General features: G+C 41.4%; 1 protein-coding gene across 1 annotated transcript; it reads left to right on the plus strand.

The window, feature by feature from the left end:
* Nucleotides 1–6,219: 6,219 nt before the first annotated feature.
* On the plus strand, nucleotides 6,220–25,591 carry RPP30 (ribonuclease P/MRP subunit p30). Its single transcript, XM_005144037.4, has 11 exons — nucleotides 6,220–6,631; nucleotides 7,579–7,634; nucleotides 7,949–8,005; nucleotides 8,671–8,745; nucleotides 9,303–9,374; nucleotides 12,870–12,959; nucleotides 15,075–15,191; nucleotides 19,273–19,302; nucleotides 19,794–19,831; nucleotides 20,950–21,029; nucleotides 23,012–25,591. Exons 1-11 carry the CDS (start codon nucleotides 6,550–6,552, stop codon nucleotides 23,116–23,118), a joined length of 804 nt encoding a protein of 267 aa, XP_005144094.1. The 5' UTR covers nucleotides 6,220–6,549; the 3' UTR covers nucleotides 23,119–25,591.
* The last annotated feature ends 50 nt before the right edge of the window (nucleotides 25,592–25,641 follow it).

A 25,641-nucleotide genomic window follows, 5' to 3' on the forward strand; every position in this document is an offset into this window, starting at 1 on the left:
CTCTGGCTTCTCGTCCGCGGCAGTCGCAAGCGGGGGGGCGTTTCGAGAACCCTTCTATATGTGTATATGTGTATGTGTGTATAAATATAAGTGTACAAACACACACATACATATATGTGGCATCCGAGAAGCTGCTGGCGGGGAGAAGCTACAGCAGGATGAGCGGAGCGGCTCAGGTGGAACCGGGTAGGAGCCCCTTGCCGTGCTTGCCCCGTGCAGCTTCAGCAGCGCCGCTCTTCCCGCTACCGGAATGTGTGTGCTGGAAGACAGTCGGCCCGGCAGGAGCCTAGCTGCCGCCTGGAGAGTTGACAGTGGCTGCTCTTATAAGATCTAAACCCAACAACATGGTCTTCTCTGAAGTACTTTGTATCTTCAAGCTTACAGATTCTCCTTCCTACTAAATCAATGTGAATCCCATTACCTGTATTTTCTCTTTTATTAATGTTTTCATTGCATTATCTTGAATTTATTCACTGTTGCATGTCTAATCCTTTCAGTAAAATTAAAAACAACAACAAAATCCCACTGCTTTGAAATACCTGGTTTTCCTGCAGATTCCTAGAACTCTTGGATACTAGCCCTTTTCTGGCACTTACTGACTTTCTCTGTTCTTTCAGTCATATTCTTGCTTCCAGGTGGGGTGAAAACTGTTTGAATTGGCAGTTACTCATGGGGTGCCATCAGATCACACCTCTTGGTGTAGTAACATGCTAGACAGTAAGGATTTAAAACAGCAAACACCTGCCTTTGAGAGTGCTCTTGTATTTCCAGCAAGAGACAGAACCCAGATGAGCTAAATAAAGAGAGGGAATGACAGTTGAGCCCAGACGGATAGTATCCATTGACCAATGACAGTGATGTCTGAATGAGAGGAGGTCTTGCAGGCAACATCATGATGGCAAGTTTGTTTAAGTGTGCGCCAGACACAGGGAAGCACTGTGTTTGTGTCCCAGCAATAAGAGAGGCTGCAGTACGAGCTCACTTCACACAGACTTAAAAGTCTACTTTGAAAAAAGACCTAAGAAGTACCCAGATATCTGGAAAAACAATTCATCTAACACTCATAAGCACTACTGAAACATAAATCCACAGCAACTGGGGCTTCCATGCCTTGGCTCATGGAATGTCTTGGTTTTAATGAAATCTTCTATTCTGTTGGCATCAGCTGTTCTTGAAAGCAAGCTTTCCATTGTATGTGGCTCTGCATTGGCTCAACTCACCCATCAGCACACACAGGACTTGAGGGGTTGGAACAGATGTGACATAAAGTCTGAGCACAGGTAGAGTCTCCAGTGGTCAGAACACAGCAGGCAGTGAGCAGAGTTTGGGAGTTCAGTTGCTTGCTTTACCTTTTCCTTTTTTGATTCAGCTGAGAAAATAAAACAGGCAAGTCTCACATGGTAAGGATGCTCTTTTGACCCGAAAGTGTTTTCCTATTCAGTCACGTATTTTCCTGCACTTCATTAGCTGTCTCACTATGTCTATTCCCTATAGCAATAGGACAAGGGGGAATGAGAACAAATTTAAACAGGGGAAGTTCAGGTTAGATATAAGGAAGAAGTTATTTACTGTGAGGGTGGTGAGGCACTGAAACAGGTTGCCTAAAGAAGTGGTGAATGCTCCATCCCTGGCAGCATTCAAGGTGAAGTTGGACAGAGCCTTGAGCGACATGGTCTAGTGTGAGGAGTCCCTGCCCACAGCAGGGGGTTTGGAACTAGATGATCTTAAGGTCCTTTCCAACCCTAACTATTCTATGATTCTATTTAACCACCCAGAATGTGTTCATGAGCCTTGAGCTTCAAGTGACTTATCCCTCCAAAGTGATAAAGCAAGTCCTTTGTCTTTCCTCCTCAGACAAGCAAATATTAGGAAGAAAAGGATCCTTAGAAGTGAAAGGGTACATCAAAACAAGCTAAAGCATTCAGGCAAAATGTGGAGAAAGGAGAATATTTCCTTGTGTGAATAAGTTTTATAAAAATAGTGTCTGAAGAACAGATAAGGAGATAGGGAGCTGGTAAATTTTGTTCAAAATAGCTTTGTATCATAAAAGCTGATAACATTGTACAGTTTAATACTCACTGTAAAAGCAATTTTTCAGTTACTTAAAATGTCACTAAGGCAGAGCAAATTATAAGCTGGTGCTTCCTGCAAATGTGTTGACACAATTTATTAAATCAGTCATTCTTCTTGACAGCTTTTCAATATACTCCTGGAACGTGACTCTCCAAGTGTACTTGGTGGATGATGTACAGGATCATTTGCATATTACCCTTACCCATTCCAACCTGAAAGGGGTATTTTAGACTCATATTTTGTTCTGTACCTTAAATTCCCATGCAGTTCATTGAACTTAGCTGATTTCTTTCTTTCTCAAAGGTCATATGTTCCTTTTCTTTGTATTTACTCTCATAATCTTATCTTAGAAGAGACAAGCCAATTTAAACCAATTTGCTTGCTGTTATAGGAAGGGGGTTTCTTACTATTGCAGAGAAAACATGGAACCTTGGCAAGATGAAGTAGCTGATACCTCTTTATTTTTTTTTTCTTTGAAAGTTTTTCAGTAGGACACACCTAGAATAACATGCCAGTTCCCAGGGCTGGGCTGCATCTGGTGAGGTGCTTTCCTTGAGGGTTTTAGAAGCTTCCACATCACCAGTGTCTGGGAAAGCAGACAGCATCCATCACTCCATAATGCTACATCTATTCTATGTATTTAAAATAATGTTACAAGAAGGTAGGAGTTAATTCTTCCAAGTTTAGATCCTGCTTTTGTCTTCAGTGACCCTATTTACAAATTCTAACATGCTTTTCCAGACAGCATTCAAAAAATGAAACATACAAAATGACTGGGTGGCAAGAATAACAAGTTGATATTTGTTCTCCCCTTATTCCCTTACCTTTTCACCTTCCATTAGGCTTCAATAAATATCATCAAATCAGTTTTCTCTCTGGGTTTAGTAACATCCTGTCCTTTGGGTAATTTAGGCTCTCTTCATATTTCTGTATACCTCTGACTCTGTGCTAAAGCCCTTGTTCTTCCTTCTTCGTGCACTTCTTGAAGTTAAGCTACTTTTTTCACACCTGATAATGCACTTTATTTGCAAACCTCTTCTTTGATATTTCATTTTTGTTATATAAAAATGTTCCACATTAAAAAAAAAAGTAAGGGAAAGGAAACTTTTTCTTTGAATCTATTTTCCTCTCAAAAAATAATTAACTTTTTTTATTTTTTTCCCCTCCTCCAGAAACAATGTTAGTCACATATCTTATGCATTTGTGATTCATACTTAGAGTAGATTACACCAGAGGGTATTGGTATCAATTCTTTGTTCCTGTGTTAGCGAAGTAAGGTAAGATAGACATCATCAGAGCTAGCCAAGAAAGAAGGCCCCAGCACATGTTGACTTACTGAGGCCAGACTGTATCTATCAAAGTGTCTGTGTTGAAAGAACTTGCACTAAACCCTGAATCCTCCCTCCCTCTCCAGAGGACTTAATGCTTGCAGAGTCTGTTGACACAGCAGGTCTTCCTAACTTGGAGCACTCTGACTGAAATGAGTCAAGAAGTGCAGCACAGGAACTTCACCAGTGAAGGAGAAAGCATTGACAACCTGGCATGGCAACTCCCCCACTCAGCCACCTCTAGGAAACATCTTAGCATAAGAGTTTAAAGGCACTGCTACGCTCCACTTCTTAAACAATTCCACTTTGGATGCATGGCAGGAAAGTAACACAACAGGAGTATACAAGGTAATAAATAAAAAGATTTTTTTTCTTGCTCTTTTTCCTTTTTTATCATACCCATTTTTGTCCTTTCTTTCATGCAGCAATCTGTCTTCATAAAGTGTTGCTTTCATTTGCCTAGTGTAATTTTTTTTTCTTTTCTTCTGTTTTCCTTTCTTGGAAACAAATATAAGACTGGTGAGGAGCTGCTGTTGGGGACAATAAATAAAGTATAGGTATATGCTTCTTTTGCCTAGGGGAAATATGTTGTCAAAATGTTTAGAATATTTATCAGAGGCTGGTTAGAATTCTGTGGACAAATATTACTGAAACCTCGATTTTTATTCCCAGCATGTACTGTTCAGCAAATAACACTCTTGTCCAACTTCTAGCAAAGATGTTGCAGCTGCAGTTTTCTTTTCTGTCTTTTCTCATCTTTGTGAAAATAAATCATCACCAGTCTGTAGCAGTAAAGCTGAGAGGTAACTGTTCTCATCTTTGACATTTCTTATCATTGTCAAAATAAATACTTGCATCTGTGCAACTTAAATGTGAAATCATGTCTTCTCTTTTTGGAACTAGCAAATAATAACAACAGCAAGCTGTCATACGAAAAGAAAACAAACAATTAAAGTGAAATTTATGCTAAAAAATCTGTACTGCTCAGAAAAACAGAGCCCTGAAAATTCAGTCTGCACCTTTACAAAGGAGGTTATAATAAAAGTGACAGTGACATTTACATTGCTGAGACAGACAGTATCAAATAAGATGTTAGCTCCCTAAAAGTGTTAAATGCGAAACTAAAGCAAAACAAAATCTAAGAATTGCTACCAGGGGCTGCCCTATTGGTAGGATTCCTGCATGCAAATTTCTGACAGAATTGACTTGAGATCTATGTGTATTGAGGAGAAAGAAAACACCTGGAGAGAGGAGATCTGGCTCCATCATGAAATCTTCAGTATACTGATGAAACAAATCACAGTAGAAGCTTGTGGCTTAACAGGGAGGACCACAAAGATATTTTAAGCAGGTCAGTGGGGTTGGCCTGAACAAAAGTAGTAAGATTTGAATTATTCATGAAGGATATAAGATTGTACGCTGATCTGAGTACATGATTCATGATACCTGATGCCTAAAGTGCTTCATACTCAGGTTCTTACACCATTACAGCAACAGGGTTGTACAGATGTTCTGCATGAAGATCTGTTTAAATGTTCTCCATTTTAAGTGCCTTGAGGAAAGGTTTGTTTTGTTTGTATATTGCCAGACATAAAAGCTGCTTAATCCTGTTTGATGACTCTGAACACTGCTGCAGCACAGCCGTTCAAAAATAACTGACGCATGTTTATGGACTGCTTCTTACATTCATTAAGACGAATTACGTTCCATCATATGCTCAGCCAAAGAAAACCTGGAATTGTATCTCTAGCTCTTGTTTTCACCCACATCAAAGAAAAGCTTAACAATACCATTCAGCCTATGCTGATTGTTTAAAGCAGAGAAGCAGTGCTGACTGATAATAGTCAAGCCCCTTACAGATGCAGATAGGCCAAACCAGAGCTCCTTTACCGAAATAACTTCACCCAATATTGTCAAGAATAAAATGCTGCCATAGATGTCGCAAGAACAAAGGACCCTGAGCTCCTTGTGCAGTCTCTGCAGCCCAGAAGTAGCTTCTCTCCTATCACCATCCCAGGTCCTTGAAACTCATCAGACAGCAAGGCTAGAAACGTGCCCAGAAGGCACTATTGTTTGTATTGTTTGACCCAGAAGGTCATTCATTGCAAACCACGGGATCTCTGGTAGAAATGAGCCATAAGTGCCCAGGCACACCTGGCAGAAGCTGCACAAAGGACAGATCCTGTAAGCAGGGACGTACCAGGAGCTGGCAGCATTGATGCCTTGGCCTTGGTTGGAAGCAGTTTTGCCTCAGTAAGAGTTTGGAGCTCCAGACCGCACAGATTTCCCTTTATGAACATTTAGACCATTTTGAAGAAAGAGAAATCTGAGGATCCCCAGCCCAGCTGAGGCCCTGGAGTTGGATGAGAATTGCAAACCTGCTGTCTGCAACTGCTGCTGAAAGTAAAACCCGTGGTGGTAATTACCACCTGTATTTTACATATTCTGTGCTATTAATCAATGGTAGAAAGAAATATTTCTGGTTTTTGTAACAGTGCTACACAGTGAATGTGTATTTGGTTACTAGCCTATTATAATTCCTCAGTCCTTTAGGGGTGTAAGGGGTATCTCTTGACATGGGAGCTTGGGGCTTTAGTTCACATTTAATTTTTTTAGCTAACATAGGAAAGAGAAGACCTTTCAATAACTAGAAACGATTCGGGCTTTATTACTGGCAGTGTTGAAATGGAGCTCGAGTTTAAGTGGGAACACTTCAGTCGAGCGAGGTAACTGCTCCACCTGGTGGGGACGAGGAGAGCGGTGTGCCTCGGCCTGCTCTGTTTCAGATGTGTAGAGGAGCAAGAGCCAGGTCTCGTCTCTTTCGGAGCCAAGCGTGGTCTTCCTCAGACCCAGGTTTGATCTTCGGCTCTTCGCCTGAGATCTGACACACTCGCCACACTGGCCTTCCCCTGGGTCATGGCGGCCCTTTGGTAGAGCACCTCCGATCGAAGAGTACAGCGAAGATGTGAAACACCCTCTCGCTTTGCTGCTGCAGTTTTGTGAGCACAGCCAGCGAACACCGCCGGCTAAACTGCAGCTCTGCCGACGGGAGCAGGGAGCTTCCTGCCTGGGCCTACAAGCCCCAGGCTGCCGCGGGCCGCTGGGGGCGGTGACGGGAGCCGCCGCCCGCCTCTCCACAGCGCTCAGTATGGCCGGCTTCGCCGACCTGAACCTCCCGCAGGGATCGGACAAGAAGTCCCTGCAGGCTCTGCTGGAGACCGCAGCACACTGTAAGTCCTTGCCCGGGCACGGCGGGAGCGGGGAGGACGGCGGCGGAGCCGGGGCTCTGGCTCGGGCTGAGGTTCAGAGCCGGGTGGGCCTGAGCTGGGCCCAGCCAGGAGGGCGGTGGGACAGGAGCTACAGCTCCGGCTGTCTCGTGTGAGCACGGAGTGAGCGAGTTTCCAGGCGGAGTTTTCCCTCCCCGTGGGGTAAACCTGGCCTCCTGTTTCCCCGGCGGGTGGCGTTTCCCCTCGCTCCTCACCACTCTCCCCCTCAACTTGTGGTTTTCTGCAAGTGAAGTGACCAGGACTGAGGTCTTCCCAATGCCGAGTAGCGAGTAGTTTCCGTGTAGAGAGGAGAGCCTTGCAGGCTCTGTCTCTGCCTTTATCCCAGTGTAACACTTGCTTTTATTACCCGCGTGGACACATCCTTCCACCTGCAGTTTATTATGGCCCAAGTCTTTTTCTGCAGAACTACTGTACGGCCACGTTCTGACTGCCAAGCGTCTGGGGGGTGGTTTGACTTCCCTGATTCCTGCCGAATTAGATCTATTCAGTCAGTTTTGTTCAGCATCACTTTGAATGCTCACCTTGTCTTCTGCTGTAGCTGTATTTCTCCCAGCTCTGCATTGTCAGTAGCTTTAACAACTGTCTTGAATGTCCTTAACCATTTTCCCTAAAGAAAGATACAATAGGACCAAACTAGGGCAGAGTCTTTGGGAACCTTATTCTCAAGTGTTCATGCTCATAAAGCTCTGCCATTGAGTAAGGGTGGTCAGGACTGGAACATATTAAAAGGCAAATAATTTTTTAAGGCACTTTTGGGGTGAGTTAGTCTTCAGAGAAAAATCATGTGAAAAGCAAACATGCATGTGATTATTAATTCTGAGACATTTAAGTATTGAGTGTTTAACACGTTTTGGTTTGTTTCCATTAGTTTACTGTGATTACTTTTTCAGTGGGATATTCTGCGGTTGCTCTCAATCATGTCATTGATTTCAAAGAAAAGAAACAGGTAATTTTTGTTGGGATTATTTGTTTTTAGTATGTTTTCTCTTTTAAACCTACATGCCTCACTACATATTCCCAGGTAGCCTTATTTGCAGAATGCACATTAGATGCAAGTACAAATGTCTGAATTTATGACAGAACTCCTATTTTATAATTTAGTATAGTTGCCCTGGAGTTAACTTTTAATATGGTCCATGTATTGTCCGTGGGATACAGTTTTGTTAGCATTGCAAATTTCTTTTTAGGATTGGAACACAGCTTTCGTTTATATTGTAAACTTAACCCCTGACATTTTCAGTAACTCTGTTCTCTTTTAAGGAAATCGTCAAGCCAGTATCTCCTTCAGAGTTGTTTCCATCTTTGCCTGTTGTGCAAGTATGTCTCGTTACATCCTATCTATGTATTGTCATTCTGGGTTATGTTTTTTACTTTGGTGTGTTTGTATATGTGATTTTGTGTATTGCATGTTAAGCAAAAAAGATAAATTTGTCCATTGGTTGATTGTTAAAACTCCCAGCATTAGAAGAAGTATTAGAGTAGGCGCTATTCATTATATTTAACATTATTTTAACAATTGCTTTGTGTGAATTTTGAACCTTCTTGTAGCTGAATAATTACACTGTAATTCTTGAAAATTGAGTTTTGACAATCACTTCCTGACTTTGGTGGAGTATCATTTGGATATAATGAACCGAGTTACTATTTCAGATCGCTTATTCAGGAACTGCTTTTGCACACAGTTGTGGCCTGCCTGGGGAACCATAGCAGTATTAAAACATACTCAGGTTTTCTGCATGATTTTGTGCTTTCTGTTCTTCCACCATTATTCAGAAAAACATAGTAAGCCCTTTATAAAGGGCATGTATAATATCAAACTGATCAATTTAAAATTGGAAAGTGTAGCTTCAGACTTCAGAAAATTAACATAGGAAAGAATACGAGCAAGACACCATTTTCTTTTATAGTGGTCAGAGTAAAAGTCACCACATATATTTGCTTTGAAACTTTTTAAAGTCTTTTGTATTATATCTTTTTTATAGGGGACATCTAAAAGAATTAAAGTTTTAACCCGGCTAACACTTGTTATTTCTGATCCTTCCCACTGTAATCTCTTGGTAAGTATGTTTAGTATATCAATTTGCCAATTTTTATTTCCTTTTCTCAATGAATGAACGAAACTTTGGAAATTGTATGGGGAGAACTTTGTGGATTTTGTAGGACACTCAGCATTGGTTTCTTATATGGCATTTTCAGCAAATAATGTGATCATGAAGAGATGCAAACTTACAAGACTGGATATGGCTTCTATTGATCATTTCTCAATATGGGACAACAGTTCTGTTCCTCTTTTTTTCTTTGATTTCTGGACTTCTGCATATAAACTAGAAGGCTGTGAGCAAGCCCTGTGTCTATTTTTGGTTTGGTGCTACATGATCAAAGCAAAAAGTGTAAGTGCCTTACTAGGTGGGTGGGATAAGCCTCAAAATGAGAATGAATGACTTCACAGTATGGCTCACAGCAGAGACTTACTATGAAACTGGATTATTATGTACTTTTTTTTAGTAAAGAAAGTAAAAAAGGGATTGTCTTCCCATTATTTTGGTAATAGTCATTGTGCCTAGCTTTGGTACCTGCCAAAATTCAAGATAGTAATTGTTCCGACCTTTTGTAGAGATCGACGTCTCCAAATATAAGGTTGTATGACATCATAGCAGTATTTCCGAAGACTGAGAAACTGTTCCACGTAAGTAAAGTCATCTGATAGGTAATGCTCACTGGGTAACTCTTAATACCTTAGGCTAGTTTGAGTACATGCTTTGTTTTGATTTTATTTCCCATTTTATACAGTCTTGCATGTCATGGAGCTAATTAAGCAACACAGGCTGCCTGGTCAGTTGATAAACTGAGAAGGTCGGGAGGGATTGCAGGGGGCTGCAAGGCTTTGAGGTGACTGGTTACAGTCTGAAATATCTACCTAATGAATGGACTTGTATGCCCCTGCACTGTGGTTTTGTTTGTGTGCCTTGTACTCTACTGAGTACTTCTCTCTAGTGAGGAGGAAAAACATCCTTTTTTTCTTTTGTATATCTACACATACACATACTATCAGCATGTAGAAAACTTCAGTTTCGAATTTTAACTTTTCAAACTCTGACAGCTTTCCCAAAACACATTTGCTGTCTTCTGGTCTCTGAAATGCCAGGGAAAGTGGAAGGATTTTAAAGTGGAATTAATGTGGTTCTGAGAGTTGGCTTCTTCCTTTTAGCCTTAGGACATGGCTTGGAAATCTGTCCAAATTAATAGCTGATCTTTTTTTCCTTAAATTTTCCTTTTTTTTTTGTTATTTTAAATCAAAAGAGGAGCAAGAGCTTCTGAGATGGAGTTAGTTCCAGCTATCACAGCATCTTATGCACAGACAAAATTTCCAAATGTAAACATGCCCAGTTGACCATAATGGCCCTTACTCCGTTGCTAGACTCAGATTTCTGGTTTTATTTTGAGTGTTTTGGATTATCAGGTTGAGTGAGAGAAGCTTTACCACTCTGACTTCATGATGTGTTTGTTACTTTGCCTACTGGGAAAACCATTGGGGCTGTATGAAAGTAGAGCAGCCTCAGGGGAAATACTTGAAGGGCAGACGGTCATTTTCTCGCTCAGATTTATCCTGGCTGTTCAGCACAAACTTGCAACTGAAAACTGTCTCCACAAAACTTCTGAAGGTGTTAAAGGTGTTGCTATATCAGCAGCATATAAAATTCCAATATGTAAATTCCAATATAAGATTCCACTATCTAGGGCAGAACGACCTCAGTTTGGCTTGTGGGATGATAGGTGTTCATTATCTCCATGTCTCTTATATTTTGAACTAGATTTTTCTCAGGTACTTGCTAACAGCTGATGGGAGTGGTCTGATCAAGTCAGGCATCTGGAAGCAAGTTATCTTTTTGTCAGAATTCTTTTCTTACAAGGCCCTGAACTCTGGCATCTGACCTATTGCAAGCTCAGAAATAATAACATTAACTTTGAACTGGAAGAGTAAGTGGAAACATCCTGTCTCTGTTAGCCTTGGCAGGCAGCAAGCTTGCATGCAGTTTAAAGCAGCATGAAGACACAGGAACACCAAAAGAAACATGAATCTCTTTGTAAAACTTACTTCCAAAGAGAGCTTGCAATATAAAACTGAGTCTGTTGGTAGTGTTTTCAAAGTAAGTTAAAGCTACATTCTAGTACTGCTGAGTACACTTTAAAATTCTATTCTTCTGTTTTCCCTGCTTTTTGAAAAATAAAGTTTAAAGCAAGAGGCTGTAGAATAAAGTGAACTTTAAATCATCTTTCAGTAGAAGGATTTGAGTATCAATTGTGACAGTTAACAGCTTAATGAAACTAATTTCTGACTGCTTTTATTTCCCTTGTAAGATTTTAGGACTCCTGGGGATGTGAGAGAGGTGAATAGTTGTAAAATACTTTTGAAGGCCGCTCTTCACCTCTTTCTCTTCATCTCTGGCAACAGTGTGATTGATATGTTCTGAAAGATGCACTTGAATTCTCCAAGTAATTTATATCTTCATGGGTATGAGTAAGCTGTGTTTGCCAAGATAATTGTAGAACATGTTCCTTTAAGTGTCCCATGAGGATTGTTTTGGGCTGCAACAGGAATGCCCACTCCTTGCCAGTATTGAGGTCTGTGCCTGTTGCTTTTCAAAAATTACGCTTTTTAAGATTTCTGACTATTTTAATGATATTAGTTCTGCCTGCTGTTTGTAAGCAATTAGCAAGTCACCTGCATCTAAAAAGCCTGCACATAGAACTCTGAGGATGTACTGCAAAGCCAAATTTCAGTGTTTATTCCTAAAACGTTTTCCCAAACTTTCTTCAGGCCATCCAAGCAGTGGTGAATTTATTTACTTCTGGCTGTCTGGAGTCTCCCAGCAGATGGGGCTGTTGCCTGCGGTGTGGCCAGGCAGGCGCTGGGCTGTGCGACTGCTGATCATTTTCTGTGAAGTTTTCTATGAAATTTTGTACTTCAGATCATTTCAGCAGGCAGGGTAACCTTAATGTGCCTCTGTGTGTGACTTGTGCAGGATCCAAAGCTAGGCTGAACATTGTAGTGTTTGGAGAAATCTCCTCTGAAGTTTTCCATGCAATGAAGGAATTCCTCCTTATGGGAAATATGACTCTTTAATTTTGTTTTTCCTTGGTGGTGGTTTCTGAAATATTCCTGTCACTGGAGACCTGTAGATATCCTGACATTTGGGTCTCTCCCTTTCCCACTGTGCTTAATTTGCAAAATGGGAATGAGTTTTCCAGTGTTTCTGGAGCTGATTAGGAGCACTTGTTTTCTCATCACTTAGGGCAACTTGTATGTTTTGATATGTATTCTTTTTCCTTCATTTTCATCTTTCTCTCTTTGTAAATTTCTTATGGCCTTACTGACATGTTTTTTAAGACATGATTCAAAGCTATTTGCTCTATTTATTTTCCCATGAATCACCTCTGTCTAGGTAGTAGTTAAGAAAAGAAGTTAAACTGGCTGTAGTAGCGCTAAACTTAAGCATGCAAGTCTAATTCAATGAAGTAGATTCCAACTGTGTTCTGTTTAACACAGTTGGTAAAGGTAGGGCATGAAGATAAATTTTAGTCTGAATGGTAGAGACACCTTAACATGAAAAACCCTGTGGTCTTCTGCATCTTTGAATTGATCAGCTAAGAAGTTGTGTGTTACCCACCCAGCCAGGAAAGTGGGGCCCAGAACTGGGCATGGAGCACACCAATTCTGCTTTTCTTTCAGTCTTTTCTTGGTTGCTTGTGGTAAAAATAATCCCGAAAACAAATAGTTGCTACACTGGATTTAGAGAGTGATGGGGTAAGAGGCAGTGCCTTTGCAAATAGGGGTTTTCCTTCATTAGCTATGAGTTCTTTTGCCAAAACCCAACATTGCATATCCTAGTCAAGGAAAAAGCATTAAGCCTTGCCTTTGGGTTTGTCATTATATTACTGGAAAAGTAGTTCTGTGAGAGAAGGTTTGGGTTTTAAGCCCAAAATGCTCAAGCTTTGCACCTGTAGCCTTGCTGTTTTATTGACAAATGTGCAAGACAGGGTACCTCTTCACCTTAAAACTGAACTCATCCTGGAGAGACATTTATAGCATTAAGAGATGAAGGAGAATATTAGTACATCTAAAGTTGGTTATGTGTTTTTTTGGCATATCTAAAAATATGTTCCTATTTCTTTGCTGTAGATCGCTTGCACAACTCTAGATGTGGATCTGGTATGCATAAATGTAACAGAAAAACTGCCATTCTACTTCCGAAGGCCCCCTGTGAATATGGTAAATTTACATCTAAATTGTTTTCTTGCTGTTAAATTCTGTATTTAATGTCAGTCTGAGTTTAATTCCCTACCATTTTCTTCCCACCATTCCCATCCACATGGTTCTTTTATTTTCTTCCATACTGTATAGTGTTGTTTCAGATGTCCTTCACTTCAAGGCCTCCACTGCAGCATTTAATACACACTGATGTATGTTATTTCTTTTTCTCCTCCCTGTTCCCCACTTAAGAAGGCAGAAGTGGTGTTCCCAAGGAGTGGAAACAGAGCGTTAAGGCCACTACTATGCTAAGCAGTGAGATGTGGTGTGATTGCTGACTAGGCTGCTTCCCATACCAGAAGTGGTACACTTGTGTCAGAATAGATAAACAGCCCTGTGATTTAAAAGATAGGAGAATGTGAATGACAGTATTAATTTGGGACAGGGATCTTGTGCAGTTATTTGGAAGAAAACTGTATTGCATCCATATTTAGACAAAAAAATGTCTTGGCAGATGAGCCAAATGTGGAATTCCTAATATCTGCTGTGGGACACAAGAAGATTATCAGCATGGATCAAATATTTTGTTAATACAGTTTTGCCTGCTGTTGGTGGTTTGCCAGAAAGCTTAATCCAAACATGCTCTTCAGTGAACTAGTTTTTTCCTTTGAGTACATGTCAGGGTTCATTCCATGTGGGCATTCTTGGCTTGGACTACACTACTTGGTGTAGTCCTTAGTGCTAAAAAAATACAAATTTGGAATTGGCTAGAAACCCTACTTCCTTTTCTACAGAAAGTTTGTTCAAGAATTAAAATCAAAAATTAACTAGAATTTATTCTGAAACAGAGCGAAAGTAATAATTTTAAATTTACTATTGGCTGGGAATTTTAACATTCCACTTGAAATAACAATTTTATATGAAATGTTGTTTGAAAGTAATCTAGCTGGCTAAAACTCCAGCAACTGACCTGGCTCCAGCAAGAGCAAGGGTAACTTTTGGAGCCCTGTGTTAGGAGACATTTTCCTTACAAGCTACTTCTCATCTTCCACATTTCCAGCTTCAAGACAGTCTGTCTGTCAGACTGGTTTTGTGCATCCTGGGGCAGTCAGTTTTGGTTGTTGTGGTGCCGGACAGATTGGCAGGCAGCTGAAGCAGTGGGGATGAGGTTAAAAATCTGCTTGACTGGAAATTGGTGTATTGCCATCACCTGTTTTGGTTTTGATAAATTCAGGCTTCTCTTCTTGTTTGCAGATGTTGGACTAGTTCTGTTTAAAACATTTCACATGTACATAGCTTCTGTTGTGCTTACATGCAGAGGTCATGCATGGATAGGAGCTGGACTAATTCCACCTGTATTCAGTTACTGGACTCTTTTATACTAGTATTGCAGCATTTCTTAATAACATGAGTATAAAGCATAGAGCAGAATTTCAGGTAAATGTAGTTTAGGCCATGGAACAAAGAACTAGCTTTAAATTGTGTCTTTATCACTAACTCACTGTGTCCTATAACAAGTTGATAAACCTTTCTCTGTGTGCTTACAAAAACAGGAATGCTAGGTTTTTGGTGAGGTACTTTAACAGATAGGAAAAGATTTTAAAGCAGCTGAAAATATAATCAGTATTACTATTTGGAACTTCTCCTGTGACTCACTGTTGTTTAACTTTGTCACAAGTATCAGTATTGCTGCTGCTTTTATATAAGGACAAGTTCCTCACCTGCAAGTCATAGTACTGTTGGAACCAGTGGTTTTCCTTACAGCAGGCTGTGTGGCTAGAGGAGAGTCGTCAAAATTTTAAGACTTGTTTCTTATCAGAAGTAGCTTTCTCATCAACTCTATGATCTATAGATGTAACTGGAAAGCCAGTTACAACTGATAAATGGCTGCTATTTGTTTGTTAAACCTTGTTTATCTGTCATCCCAAGATTCAAGTACACATATCTGATGTACAGTGAAACCTTGCTGCCTGACCCTTGCATGCTATGCTGTGCTCTTGCTGGAACAATTCCATCTTCCTTTTTTCATATGGAGTACAGTTAAAGTGAGAATAAGCAACATCAATAATAGACAGTAGTTGTTGGATTGTTATGCTTCTCTGCTTTTGATTTTCAATCACTCTCTTTCATGTGAAGGCAATAGATCGAGGCATTTACTTTGAACTTCTCTATACGCCTGCCATCAAAGACTCCACAATGAGAAGATACACAATTTCAAATGCGATCAGCCTGATGCAGATCTGCAAAGGAAAGGTAAGCTCTCAATGTGAAAGCAAGCTAATTAATTCCCTTCAAATTCTTCTGGAGTTGGACAGACTGAGCCATTTTAAATGAGTTTGATGCTGGGGTTTCTGAAGCTGTGACTGAATCTTTGCCTGCTAATACAAGGACACAATTATTCCAGCGCCAGATACTTCCAGCCATGCACCACTGCATGACTTAGTCTTAAGTTGTCAAACTGTTAGATTCTTTTTTCAGAACAGTCTATCTGTTATTGTACAATGTGTGCATTATTCAAAACAAAAGGGGAAAAAAATGTTGAGAACTAAGGTTTGCACTGGAACTGAAACCTATGCATCTTTTCTTTAAAATCTGTTCCTTATTTCTAGTTGACCAAAAGTGACCCTAATAGTGTACCTTGAATATGGGGAGTAGAAAATAATAATAAAAAAGTAGAAATTTTATTTTGTTAAACAGTAAATTTAATAGTAAAGATATTTTACTATTAAATAGTATTTTTAATAGTAAAAATAACTGCATTCTTCCCTGCTACTGAAATCCAAGGAAGAAATAATGCTTGCAGCTGAGATGCCTGTAATGAATTGCTTTCATACCTTACCTCCTCCCAGCTACCAGCCTGAGCTGCCTGTCATGCTGGGTCCTTTCAGGCCATGTTTTGGTTTTTTTTTAACAGGGAAGCGTATCGTAATACGTGTCCAAGTTAAAAGAGATTATAGCTCCCACCACCTTTATTGGAAGTAATGGCCTTTGCTGCAGCTAGGTAGTTCAGAAAAGCCAAAATTGGCATTACTGTGCAAATCTAGAATGAAGTGGGATATACAGCTAGGAAGGCAAATGAAAAGCAGGTATGTGTTACCTTAGTTCCCCTCAGGCATAGCAGCCTCTTTTACAGGACAATAGAGTGGGTCAGACACATTCCCTTGGTGCTACAAAAGGTATTTTCATGGCCTTTCCTGACAGGCTCAGCTCTGGGAGCTAATTGCACAAATACTGACTTCGAGATGAGGTACATACACACAAGCCCCCTTTTCTCTGGGATTTCTTTTTTGCCAGTTTCCTTTTTCCTCTGTGCAGTTAAAAGTGTGCTTCTCATGATTACTGGAGAGCATCAGTTGAGTTGCCATCATGAACACAGCAAGTGAGACGTTTGGGTGCTCTGTCTGTGCACAGTGCCCTTTCTTTCTGCATCTGACAATCTAGTGCATCATCTGTGCCTGGATGGTAAATTAGCTGGACATGACAAGTTGCTGTTAGGCACTGGTAGTGCTGGAAGGGAACTGCTAGCTTGTCTTTACTTTTCACCATTATTCTTGCCTTCAGGCTCAGTACCTGGTGGGCCTGCAGAGGTGCTTATTAGCTCTCACTGGCAGGTTGTCTCCATCAGTTATGGAAAGGCCTTTTTTTAATGAAAAAGAGATGGCTGGCCCATAGTCTGCACTGATATCTAGCATGCAGCCCTTGCCTTCTGTAACGTGTAGTTGCTGAACTTGTAGCAGCTTTTGGATCCTTTTGTTCCTCCTCTGTTGTAGCAGGGCAGAGAAATTTCCAGAAATTTACTTGTATCCTTGGAGCTGCCATTGAGCAGAATCCTTCAAACATAGAATCATAGAATAGTTAGGGTTGGAAAGGACCTTAAGATCATCTAGTTCCAACCCCCCTGCCATGGGCAGGGACACCTCACACTAAACCATATCACCCAAGGCTTCATCCAACCTGGTCTTGAATACTGCCAGGGATGGAGCATTCACTACCTCCCTGGGTAACCCATTCCAGTACCTCACCACCCTTACAGTAAAGAATTTCTTCCTTAGATCCAGTCTAAACCTTTGCTGTTTAAGTTTCAACCTGTTACCCTTGTCCTGTCACTACAGTCCCTAATGAATAGTCCCTCCCCAGCATCCTTACAGGCTACCTTCAGATACTGGAAGGCTGCTATGAGGTCTCCACGCAGCCTTCTCTTCTCCAGGCTGAACAGCCCCAACTTTCTCAGCCTATCTTCATATGGGAGGTGCTCCAGTCCCCTGATAATCCTCGTGGCCCTCCTCTGGACTTGTTCCAACAGCTCCATGTCCTTTTTATGTTGAGGACACCAGAACTGCACACAATACTCCAAGTGAGGTCTCACGAGAGCAGAGTAGAGGGGCAGGATTACCTCCTTCAACCTGCTGGTCACGCTCCTTTTGATGCAGCCCAGGATATGGTTGGCTTTCTGGGCTGTAAGCACACACTTCTGGCTCTAAAATGTGCAGGCAATGAGGGAAGAACTAACCTGCATTGCCAGACAGGAGGTATGCGTAGCCACAGTCCACCTCTCATGTTTTGGTAACTGAGTGCAGGTACTATGCCTGAAGCAGTGTACTGAACAGTTGGTGTCTCCTTTACCTGGGGAGATAATATTTTGCCTTTGAGTTCTTCCCTTCAGCCCTTCCCTTGGATTTGCCTTTGCTTGCCTCTCCTTCACTTGCTAGCAGTGCTTTTCTTGTCTGCTCTTGCCTCCTCCCATCTTACCCATCCCCTAATGGAGGCCTTTGAACCAGGCAGAGCATATCTCCAATGTGCAGCAGTGAACTACAATCCTGTGTTGGTTGAAGATGACTTGCACAGCTGCTCTGGCAGCTTCTCTGAGCCTGGGAGCTGGGCATCGGTTGCTACAGCTCAGAGCAGGAGGCTTGAATTTTCACAAGCTCCAGCAGTCAGCACCGTTGAAGCACAAAAGCACCATGGGGATCCATAATGCAGTCATTTTAAAGGTGAACTATGCAGAAAGAAATGTCTTAGGCTCCATCATGATGTATGCTTTTAAGTCACTTTGTGCGTATTGCTTCTGCTTCTGGCTTTCCTTATGCTAAGGCAGAGTGGTCTGTCCCATACTTTCCTCCTTAGCACATGAAACCTTGGGCACAATATGAACATGCAGTCATTTCCATGCAAATAGCTGTTTTATGTGTTGAGTTCCAGCTGCTTACAGTGTTTTCTTCCAGTGTCTGCCCTGCTGTCTGTGCTGAGGAGGTGGCAGGACAAGCAAAGCAGTTCAAGGAAGGGATCAAAATCCCCATCTTGTAACGGGGGTGGTGTGATGTTGGTGGTACTCACGTCAGAGAGGGAAAGTCTTTCACTGCCTCAGTACAATTGCTCATTCCCACCCACTCAAGCAGGAATTCCCAAAGCCTTTCGTTCAGTATAATAAAAGGTGCAAGGGTTTTTTTTTTTTTGCTGCTTCAAGGTTTCCACCTGTGCAAAACAGCCACCCCCTGAGTGAGCATCCTTGGAGGTTTAATAACAGGAGAGCACTGGCAGCTAAGCTGTGGTATATGCCAGCCCCCAAGCAGTCAGTTTCTGCAGAAACCCTATGGGGGAGAAGGATGTGTCTCTGCCTGGTGATTTTCCTGTGGGTGCCAATGTTGATGGAAGTGAGTGTATGGCATGAATTGGCAGCCACTAGCTTCAGACACCAGTGTGAGTTCAGTTAAAGCCAGCATGAATGCTGAGGTTAGGATTGAGTTTACTACAGCACAGAGTAGGCTGAAAATTCGGGAGCACCTAACTGGCAAAAGGCATTATCTGTAAGCTGCTGCTGGGGGATCGTGAACTCCACTTCTAAGTCTTCTTCTGTTACAGCTCAAGCTGAGTTGTCATTTGTGTGAGGCCTTTTTCAGCTAGTGTAGGTAAAGGGGGCACTTAACACAGTGTGTACAGCTCTGCGTTTCTTCTTTACCCTTTAAAGTATACTATGAGAGGTATTGGCTTAATGCCATTACTCTGACATTTATATTGCTTAATCTGTTACCTCTGAAAGGTGCGGTACTTGTTCATCTCACATTTGTCTGTGAAAGTGTAACTGCAAGGGGGATCTTGTCCCTGTGCCCCTCTCTCTGTAGGGGGCAAGGGGATGACTGGGATTTATTCATGTCCCCAAATTAAGATCCACACCTTGCTAGAATTCACTGCCTCTGAGGGCATCAGATACTCTGATGTTTAATTGGGCTCTGAGCCTGAACTTAGTAATGCTCATAAAGTCTTTGCTGCTTGCTGACTTTTTTTCATTTCTTGATGCTGTCTGACAGATGAATGTTTGTTCTCTTTTGTTTTCTAGAATATTGTCATATCTAGTGCAGCTGAAAGGGTAAGTCCCAGATTATTTTTTTGTAAGTCAGAACAAGTTGAGGATTTATCTGTGCCTGAAAATAGAGCTCTAATTGCATATTAAACATTAAAATAAATTGTAATTTTAAATATTATTTTCATCTTGTGGGTGGTTTTTTAATCAATCTGTTTTGCCAAAGTATTGTATTGTGGGTTGAGGTTTATTTCTCTTGGTTGGGTGGGGATTTTTTTGCTGCTGTGGTATTTTCCATGACAGTTTTCTCCCAGATGAGGACTGTGTTTTCCAAAATAGGAGTATTTGCTTGATTTCCTAGTGCATCTTCAGCAGCTTGCTATTATGTAGTATTTAATCTTGCCTTCCTTATATCCCTATCCTGCTGCTCACACTGTGTCAGCCTTAGGGAGAGTGGATGCACATCTAGAATCATAGAATAGGTAGGGTTGGAAGGGACCTTGAGATCATCTGATTCCAATCCTCTGCTATGTCCAACCTTCTTTGTTTTGTTTTAGCCTTTAGAACTACGAGGTCCTTATGATGTGGCTAATCTGTATCCTTTTTTCAAGTAAAAGACAGCAGTTACTATTAACATGTTGAAAGTTCAAAGCACTTTTTGAATACTTCTATCCTTTGCACTCTTTGAACTTCACACAGTGATGATTGCTGATGACCAGTTCAATTAATTGAGACTGAGTGGGTGTGGGAAGAGCAACATCTTGGTCTTGAGGTGGCATGAGCAGTCACTAAATAGTAATGTCTCTGTTCAGCTACAGGTATGTTTGATTGTGGTATGTATTGATCCTATGTGGGTTTAAGTGGGGAAATGAATAAAAACCATCAAAATCTATGGACACTGTGAACCAAACCATAAATGATTACTGTGATCTCCAAGATGCCTCATCTTTAGTAGAAGAAGCTATAAAATTGAATTTATATTAAGAAAGATAAAGTTCCTATCAGAATGCTGGTTAGTTCTGAATTTTCCAGTTGTTGTTTACCCACATGTGTGTAACTAAGAGGTTATGTTCTAGAAACCAAGGAGAGTGTCTTTTCTTCCCTCTTTTAGGAATTCAGGTTAATTTTTACTATTTCTCCCTCCCTGCCAGACAACCACATATCTGGACTGTCCCTTGAAGGAGCATGCTCTGAGTCATGAGAACCGTGTGGGAGGTTTTGTGGCCTGGAAAGATTTTATGCACAACATTTCCTTCCCTCTTAAAAAGAGCAGTCAGGCTGAACCCAGATTAACATACCTAATCTGGTGGTGTCCCTGCTGAAGGTGGCTGGGAACTTTTCAGCGTAATGCTTTTGTATCAGACAGTGCCCTTCCCCCAAACCTGAACTTTTTAATGGGGTAACTTTTTTTGCTTATTAGTCACATCAAATTGTTCCTGTGATGGCAAACCTTCATTTTCAAAAGTATGGCTCCCTGTCTGGAAAAAAACAACATTGCCAGGAGCATTCCAGGAGGGCTGCTAGGGAACTACAGCTGGGAGAATTGGGTGCCTCAGTTCCCTGCCTCTGAGTAACCTTATGCAAAATGTCACTTTGAGTTACATCTTCGCTAATTCCCAGTTATTTGTGGAGTAAGCAAACCTACCATGCAGACAGACTTCCCTGTTTTGTTTGTTCCTTTCTGTGCATTTTGATCCTGAGCAAAGGTGACAGAGGTTTGCTATTTGGCCTGTCAGAAGGTGAAGCCAAGGCAGCTGTATCTACCAACTGCAGAGCCACCATGCTTCATGGAGGTGAGTGAAAAGCACAGTCTAAACAATGTGCATTTGTTGAACGAAGTTCATGTTAATGCATTTTTTCCAAAAGTCCTGAGACCTTATAAAGTAAGTCAGCTTGGGGTTTTAGCTTCCTTGTCCAATGCATGAAGAGGAGTTTGTGTGGCAAGGGTGTTTTATTTTCCTAGTTGCTGTGTCAGCAAACCAGTGGCTGAACTGATTGTGCTGTCTGTACTGGAGTACTTGCTTAACCACATTAACGAGTCATAAACTGTTTAGCCAAAACACAGATCTGCCTGTTGTGTTTCCTAGTGAAACTATCCCATCCCTTGTTTCAGGAAGGGTTGAATGCTGATCTTGGTAACACCAGCAGAAAATGTGTCATGGACTTTGAGAAAATCAGGATGCATGTGTGTTGTGTTTACCCTCTTGCAGCATGAGTGTGGAAACAACCTTTGCCATGTCTCTTTCTGATGCTTCATTATGTGGTCTGTTTTTCACTTGCTTTTCAGTCTGGACCATTTCAAACTTGATGCAAAATCAAACACCCTGAATGCTTGCTGCTTAGGAAAAAAAAAGTTTCATATAGTATAAAATGGCCTGAAGTGTTGTGCTGAAGCAAACCTTGCTACTTTATGCTTTTGGCAGAGGCAGCTCATAGTAGCTCTCTTCTGTTTGCCCATTGTTAATATTAAGAAAGTGGAAATTTAGCTTGTGGCCCCCTTGACTGGATGTCAAAAGGTTTCCAGTTGTATTTTGTGCCCTGGTATCAGTGCAGCAGAGATGTGAAAGTTGATGCTCCAGCAATCAGTTTAGACCTTTGCTTTCCACCGCAGCACCAACTTCTTCATCCATACCCTCCGTTTTACATGCTTAGCTATTGGTTCTCCGTCTTTCTTGATTTTTGTTGGTTATTTTGGTGGCAGTTCAACTTTGTGGCTGAGTAAGTACATCTAGCTCTTTATGTTTGCCTCTCTCAAGGTTTGTTGGGTATGTATGATTTCTGGTCACCTTCCTATCAACTTGAGTTGCTCTAAGTTTCAAATGTACAGTAGGATTTGGTTTATATCACTTGTTTCAGTAGAGGTGGGGCTTGAACCTGCTGTAATTCACAGCAGGTAGCTTTGACCTCTTGGAGAGGGTGTTTCTGAGAATAGGGTCCTTCTCCAGCTGCTACTCCTCAGCACAGAGACAGTGTATGGGAAAAATTTTTGTTGAGTTTATGTGGAATTTCTCAAGACCATCATCTATCTTATCTGGTAAATTAAATAGCAAGTGCTGGTTCCCTGTCCCCAGAGACTACTAGCCCAGAATAAGTCAATGCATTTTGGCAAGTTTCTTGCAGAGCCTCTTTGCTAGGAGGATTTGTAGAGAATCTCTTCTATCTCAAATTTTGTGGAGAAGCCTCTCATCATTAGTTATGAAATTGGATTGGACTTACTAGGTTGCTTGGCAAACTTGTGAGGAGTTTGATAACATCACACAGTAGTATTTTATGGTAATGCTGAGGGTTCTGTAAATTAAATATTCTTGAATACCATAAAGCTACTTACTTGGTATGTAAAGGGGAGCCTCTGCCAACAGAGCTGTGCCAGCATAGTCTGTTCAAGAATCCTGGCGTATGTGAATTTATTTTTTTTGAAGAACAGTATGTTTTGCTCAGAAATGCTTTTGACAGTGCTATAAGAATGTGTCCTGAGCCTATTGAACTGATTAAACCTGGTTTCCTATGTTCTTGTGTGTCTGCAGCCCCTCAGCCCCTACAGACCTTAGTTTTCACTTATGCTTGCTGTAATTTTACACCCACTGTCGGGTTTCCCCACTCCATAGTGCAGCATATCCCCGGCTCCTGCCTATGCAGGTTGCTTACCTGCTGTGTGTGCTGTCTGGCTGTTAAACATGTTGAACTGTGCTTTGGGGCATGGGCACCTGAAATAACTGTATTAAATGCATGTGTCATTTTATCTGAGGTACTACAGCTTCTGCTTATATTATTCCAGAAACTCGGAAGAGTGCCTGTGGGATAGTGTACACAGTGAAGAAGCCTCGCAAGGTTGAGGAGGAAGAAACACTGCCAGCCTGCAAAAAAGCTAAGACTCAAGCCTGAGGACTCAACCAGTTGTCAACAAGAACCTCCATCCCATCTTTACTCAGTGTTGAGACTTCTTCCTCCCTCCAGCTACTCCTGTTCCTCCCTTACTACTTTATTTAGCCTGGAGAAGAATTCTTCTGGTGCTCAAGTGAGGAAAGCTGTGGGAATGAGACTGCTGTATGGTAGTCCACCACACCTAAAAGGTCATGCTGGGCTTCTGGCCAAGGTCAGGAGACTCTCTCTCCACCCTGTCCTAGGTCTTCTGAAGATAGTGCAAACTCAACACAATGTTTCTAACAGAAATTTTCAGTTGTTACAAGTGCATTCCTTTTTAATTAAAAACGTTTCTAAGAATGTATGCTTTGAAAGTATAGCTCATGGTTTGTCAAGTTTTAAACACATCTCTGTACTAAACCTTACAGCTGCAAACAGTAGATGAAGTTTACCTTCAGGGGCCTGTGGAGAATAGTTGTGCAGTAAAGAAAAAACAAAACAAAACACTGCTTCCCATTCTGTTTTGTGGCCAGTGGCTATAAAGAAGATCCTAGATTCTGCCACTTGCTAGGAGATACCTTGGATTTGTGTTACAGTAGGACTGACTAACCTGACCTGCCAGAGACACATCCCAAGGGCCATCCCTGACCTGCAGCTCTTAAACCAAGGGTCACATGAGATGGTTACTGCAGATGGAAAGGAAGAGCCCAGGGTTACACTGAATATGTGCTCAGCATGCTGTGTTGCAGTCACAGCATAACAGCTGTCTCACCTAGGACTGAGCAGTCTCCATGTCACATCATTTTTACTGCATCATTTCCTTCTTTATGTCCTGGTCTGGCAATGTTGTCTAGGAGAGTGTTCATTTTGCTGCCTCCTGCCTTTCTGTTTTCCTTCCTGTTAATGCTTCAGTAAACTTAATCTGGCTGCCAAAAAAGCAATCATAACAGATTTATAATCAGCAGAGCATTGTCAGAGCTTTTCCAAATGTTGACTGAAGTTTTTCTTTTGATGAAACCAATATAAAAAGTTATGTAAGCTACTGTACTCGGGATACTCTTGAGCCAGCTTTACAGTGAATATTCCAGTTCTTTATTTGCATCTGACAAGTTGAGAAGTGGAAGTTACAGGATGTAAGATATTGCAGAAATCTTGCAGTGGATCATCTCAGAGTTCTTGGTAACTGGACTGAGCAGAATAGGTGAAGATCTCAGTAGGGTAACAGTTCTATATAATGCTCGTTAAGTCCCAACAGCTTTTGCTTCATTCAACAAATTTTGAGTTATTATTGTTAACTTGATGATTTCAGTCTGTTTTAGTCTAGTTGTTGGGATGTTATATGTATGTATCACTCACACATAGACACACATAGTTTGCTGTTTATGGGCTTACCTCCAAAATGATCATGCTCTAATTAGAGAAAAAGCAAAATGTGTCTAGTGCAATTTTCTGAGTGACATACCCTCTTGCCTTGGCTACTGAATAACCTACCTTGAGCATGACAGAAGTTGTTTGCTAACTAGCATATGGGAGGTGGCTTTGAATGCTAGAGGTCCTTGCTACTCGTTTGATTTGATACAAGAAAATTACAGTCTTGTATCTTTATTCTTTAAGATACAGTGCTTCAGGAACTGATTGAAAAGTTTCTTCTCCCTCAGTTTCCTGAAGTTTGTTCTGGCCAATTTGCTGCCTGAACAATTGAACTGCTTCTCAGTTAGGATGATAAACAAACTGAGTTAGCCAGCACTGATGTAATTTCTATTTCCTGCAAGGCATGCTCCCAGTGTCTGGGTAATTGTGCACAAGCAAGTAGTGAAATAGTGGCTTACAGAGAAGGGCAATGAGCAGAGATGTGCCATAATTTTTATGGAGAAGAGCGTGTTCACAAATACGGCCTATGGCTGGCAAGGTGACATCTGTGAGTTATGGTGCTTGTGTGAGAAAAGTCTCATCTGTCTAAAACTGTTGGCCTCAGTCTAGGATAGCTGGCTGCAGACAGAACTGGCTTTTCTTCTGCTTGCTCCTGTGCAGGGTTTCTGTAAATTCACTTAGTCTCCAAAATTGGCACTCCTGTAACAACTGTTTATCACTGTCTGCTCCTGACCCCACCTCATTGCCCAGGACATTGCTTTGGCCAGACAGTAAAGCCTTGTGGCTGGAAGCCAAGTGACAGAGCTTGGTGAAGGTGTTCAAGCGCCTGTCATGAATTTCTCAGGAAGGCCATTGCTATGGGGCATCAGGATTTTCAGTGAATGCACCATGTGATGTCCCAGTGAAATGGGATGTTGATTCCCCTGCCGGCAGCACTGTTAAGGTTGTTTTGCTTCTGCAAAAGCAAAGGGAGAGAGAGGTGTCTGCCTTTCCTAGCAGAACTCACATTGTCCTTGGCTTGGATAACTGAAGCTGTCTCATGTGCTCCACATAGTAAGTACTGATTTGCTGAGAAACTGAGATTTTAAATCAAATTCAGTAATAAAACTGTAGCTTTGTTTTACTAGCTGCTCAAGTACTGTCTTTCTGCTTTTGTGTATGTGTTTCCATTTA

This window comes from Melopsittacus undulatus, chromosome 4 (genome assembly GCF_012275295.1).
Source record: "Melopsittacus undulatus isolate bMelUnd1 chromosome 4, bMelUnd1.mat.Z, whole genome shotgun sequence".
In the NCBI taxonomy this organism is placed as follows: Eukaryota; Metazoa; Chordata; class Aves; order Psittaciformes; family Psittaculidae; genus Melopsittacus; species Melopsittacus undulatus.

What these genes read in the sequence shown, in the direction of transcription:
- RPP30 (XM_005144037.4), top strand. Translation starts at nt 6,550, where the DNA reads ATGGCCGGCTTCGCCGACCTGAACCTCCCGCAGGGATCGGACAAGAAG. An exon ending in AGACTGAGAAACTGTTCCAC is followed by an intron (nt 9,375 to 12,869) that starts GTAAGTAAAGTC and finishes TCTTTGCTGTAG; the next exon opens with ATCGCTTGCACAACTCTAGA. An exon ending in TGCAGATCTGCAAAGGAAAG is followed by an intron (nt 15,192 to 19,272) that starts GTAAGCTCTCAA and finishes TTTGTTTTCTAG; the next exon opens with AATATTGTCATATCTAGTGC.